Raw genomic sequence first — 3,608 nt, 5'->3', positions numbered from 1 at the left:
TCACATGCAATGGAGGAGGCACCATCTTCACCTCTGCACAATCCATTTGATCTTGTTTTCATATTCAACTTGGTCTTGGATTCTCATCTCTTTTGTTTTATATAAAAAGGGAAGAAAAAAAATCCTACGAATAGAATTGTCGGATTGCATGAGGTGTACAAGATTTTTCCTTGTTGTTGCACATCCCATTTATGATTGGCTGTCATTTTATTTCTCCAATTACAGTATGTTCTTTTATTCTAGGCAGAGAAGAAGATGAAACAAGAAAATAGAAACGGGGAATGAAGGTCAGGCTAATTTTTATACACACAGAAACACCATACAGAGCAGTTATTATATAATAGGAGTGAGTCAGAACTGTATTAACACCCGAACTGAGGGTAAATTCTTTACGAAAATAATAAATCAGTCTCAAAGAACCAAATCAGTTATACCAGAAAGCTGAGGCCAGTGTAATATGACAGATTGGTTGCTTCGGAAGAAATCACTTCCATCTCTTGAAGAATTTGCCCTTGTGCTTTCCAAATCCGCCATGCTTCCAGCGCTTGCCGAACTTGCCATGCTTAAACTTTCCATGACCATAGCCATGCTTAAACTTTCCATGACCAAAGCCATGGTAACCTCCGTGACCATAGCCATGGGAACCTCCATGGGACAACTGGTGGGCCCCGTAAGCAGCTGCAGCAGCAGCAGCACCTCCAGCTAACAATGTCCCCATTCCAGGTCCATGCCCTGTTATAGTTACTTGTTAGCCAAAATGAAAATAAAAAGAATGGCAAGCACACATTATATAAAAAGCCACGTCATTACTTATTCTTAGGTTTGAGGGGGTAAAAATGATTCAATCAATCTAACATTCAAACCAATAGTTGACAAGGCCTGGCAAGTACAAGACATGTTGCAACTACTGTCAATACATGCTCTTCCTAATAAAATACATAATTTCTTTCAATTGGTAGCAAATCTAACTAGAGAAAATCCTAAAAGGCTATTGAATCAGAGAACTCTTTAGTCGACCCCTAGACTTCTCTTTATATATAGAATTATCAACCTCTGTAGAGATGCATTATAAACTAAGCTTACAACAAAGAAATTGAGCAACCACAAACACCCCAGTCAAGCTGTCCCTCGATTATTCAGGCATTCTATTACACATAATCATATAGCTTCCATCTAAGATAACAGGAAAAGTCTACTTAATTAAACAGATGCACTTGCAAATGCAGGTGTTCACAGCACGCACATGCACATAACTCTTAATGTGTTTACAAGGAAGATATATTCACCACGAGATGTATTGGTGGTTGTAAAGATGAAATTTAGGATAAAAGACATAAAGTAAAGACAGAATCTCTCAAACATTCCCCCTTCACTCATACAGCTAAGAGCCTAAGACCATAAAGATCCTACATGAGTTAAGGTAAGAAACCATACATTCCTATCAACATTAGACTCAACTACCATGTCATTAACACAAATTTTTTTTTTTAAAAAAGAAACTGCCTTGAGGAAATTAAGTATAAAGATCACCAAAGATACCTGAATAATGTGAAGCAGATGGGCCAGGGTAACCAGCTGGAGGGTAAGCACCAGGAGGAGGGTAGCCGCCAGGGGGAGGGTAGCCGCCAGGAGGAAGATAACCTGCTGGTGGGTATCCTCCTGGGGGAGGGTAGCCCGAAGGTGGGTAGCCACCAGGGGGAGGGTAGCCCGAAGGTGGGTAGCCTCCTGCCGGAGGGTATCCCTGTTGTGGATAACCATGTGGAGGGTATGGTGGTGCGCTTGGAGGGTAATGTCCACCAGCATAGCCAGCAAGATTTGAAAACAGTCCCTTGTCTGTAGACTCTTTGTCAGACTTGTCCTTGCCACCTCCCATTTTCTAATGCTACGGAAAGTAAAAGGAATAGACACTTCTAAAAAAGGAATTGCTGTGAAATGAATCAACAAAACTCCTCAAGAAGGGAGGAAAATGTAGAAATTTAATCACTCAATTCAAAACGCTGGAGGTCCTAAGCCTTTCCTTAAGTTTCTCAACCTTTGAAAAATTTGACCGTTCTTACATCTCAATGTTCATACACACATTAGAGCATACAGGACAAAAAAAGAGTAAAGGCCCATCCAGTTTCCTCTCCCTCAAGGCAAGTTGTCAAACTGAAAGAGATTAGGTTTAACCAGTTGCCCGTTATGCTCTTTCCACCCACTTTCACTAAAGTTTTCTGAAATCTGAGTCAAGGAACTGAAATTTCAGGTCTAGTTTCAGACCTTGAAACTGTAGTCATTCAATCATGTTAAGAATTCCAGATGGTGTATTAGAACCATAACTCAAACCTATATAGTTAAAGCACGAAAATGCTTACAAAAACACATTCAAGCCAGACATAATGAATTGGAAATAAGATTGTTAATTGGCAAATAACTTTGAAGATGAAAGCTCTCCAATATCACTATTCAATAGGTGGCATGCTATTTAAATTAGTAAAATAATTAGATCCAATTGGAGTATGAACAAACGAAAGGGGTTCATATATGTTATACAAACAGATCATGCATAAACGAAAGGGGTCCATATATGTTATACAAACAGATCATGCATGTTCTAAGCTAAGGTGATATCTCTAACCATTCTAATCAATCTTTGCCCACGCTTCGCATATCATGCTTCCCAAATATCATCATCTGTTTGTATGCATGGCAAGAAAATCCACAATAACAGAAGAATACAGTCACATCTCCCAGATGATATTCTTTTCTTTAAAAGACAAGATATTCCCTTGTAATCACAAGCACATGCATGGGCATGAAATCACAATTCACGACAAGATCATCACCCAATCATAGTTAAAAGTGCAAAAAGAGAGAAAATTGGACCGAACCCATCAAAGAAAATTGTAAACTCTACCAATTAAACATAATATAATAAAGAAAATCAAATTCCAGAAAACAAACAAAAAAGAAAGAAAGAAAATCCAAGAAACATATCATGAACTTTAAGCAACTGAAAATAAACAAAAAAAAAAAAAGCAAATCACAAAAAGAAAGGAGAAACAATAAAGGGTACTCACCAGATATTTATTTTCCTTTCTCTTCTCTTTGCAGTTTATGATATGAGAAAGCCCGGAATTTTTTTCTCTTCTGTTTATAGACTGAGCTGCATTGTCATTTACGAGGTGCCTATATCCTGTTTCTGAGTACATCGAAGCGCGTTCCTCATCACAGATCAGGATAAACTTTGCCTCAACTTTCGCTCCTATTGTTTTCTAGATTTTTCAATTTGATCCCTGTGTAAATATTTGATCAATCTAATCCCTTCTTTTCGCTTACATTCTATTGAGTCTAATACCCGAATTTCATCTTAAGGGAGTGTTTAAAATTGTGGTGATGATTTAAAGTATTTTTTGTTTATAAATGTATTAAAATAAAATTATTTTTATTTTTAAAAAATTATTTTTAATATTAACACATCAAAATAATCTAAAAACATAAAAATAATTTATTTTAAACAAAAAATAATTTTCAAAATTTGAAAAAAAACAACTTACACTGCGTTCCCAAACACACAACCAAGATGAGATTCTTTAGTTTTTCATGTGGAGATGGGAGAGCAAACTAAT

At 36.9% G+C, this 3,608-nt stretch overlaps 1 protein-coding gene across 2 annotated transcripts; it reads right to left on the bottom strand.

Annotated features, from left to right (window-relative positions):
• Positions 1-271: 271 nt before the first annotated feature.
• On the bottom strand, positions 272-3,200 carry LOC118042888 (uncharacterized). Of its 2 annotated transcripts, XM_035050626.2 has the most exons (3): positions 3,060-3,200; positions 1,540-1,882; positions 272-732 (listed from the first exon to the last, which is right to left on the bottom strand). In XM_035050626.2, exons 2-3 carry the CDS (start codon positions 1,871-1,873, stop codon positions 485-487), a joined length of 582 nt encoding a protein of 193 aa, XP_034906517.1. In that variant the 5' UTR covers positions 1,874-1,882; positions 3,060-3,200; the 3' UTR covers positions 272-484. The 2 variants fall into 2 exon arrangements, with proteins under 2 accessions (XP_034906517.1, XP_073260223.1); XM_073404122.1 differs by lacking the exon at positions 3,060-3,200 and having other exon boundaries at positions 1,540-1,904.
• Between the last annotated feature and the right edge of the window lie 408 nt (positions 3,201-3,608).

The sequence above is a fragment of the Populus alba genome, chromosome 13 (assembly GCF_005239225.2).
Source record: "Populus alba chromosome 13, ASM523922v2, whole genome shotgun sequence".
Taxonomy (NCBI): Eukaryota; Viridiplantae; Streptophyta; class Magnoliopsida; order Malpighiales; family Salicaceae; genus Populus; species Populus alba.
Note: the sequence above shows the minus strand (reverse complement) of the source record. Positions and strands in the feature narration are given on the sequence as shown.

What these genes read in the sequence shown, in the direction of transcription:
- LOC118042888 (XM_035050626.2), bottom strand. Translation starts at nt 1,873, where the DNA reads ATGGGAGGTGGCAAGGACAAGTCTGACAAAGAGTCTACAGACAAGGGA. An exon ending in ATCTGCTTCACATTATTCAG is followed by an intron (nt 733 to 1,539) that starts GTATCTTTGGTG and finishes TAACTATAACAG; the next exon opens with GGCATGGACCTGGAATGGGG.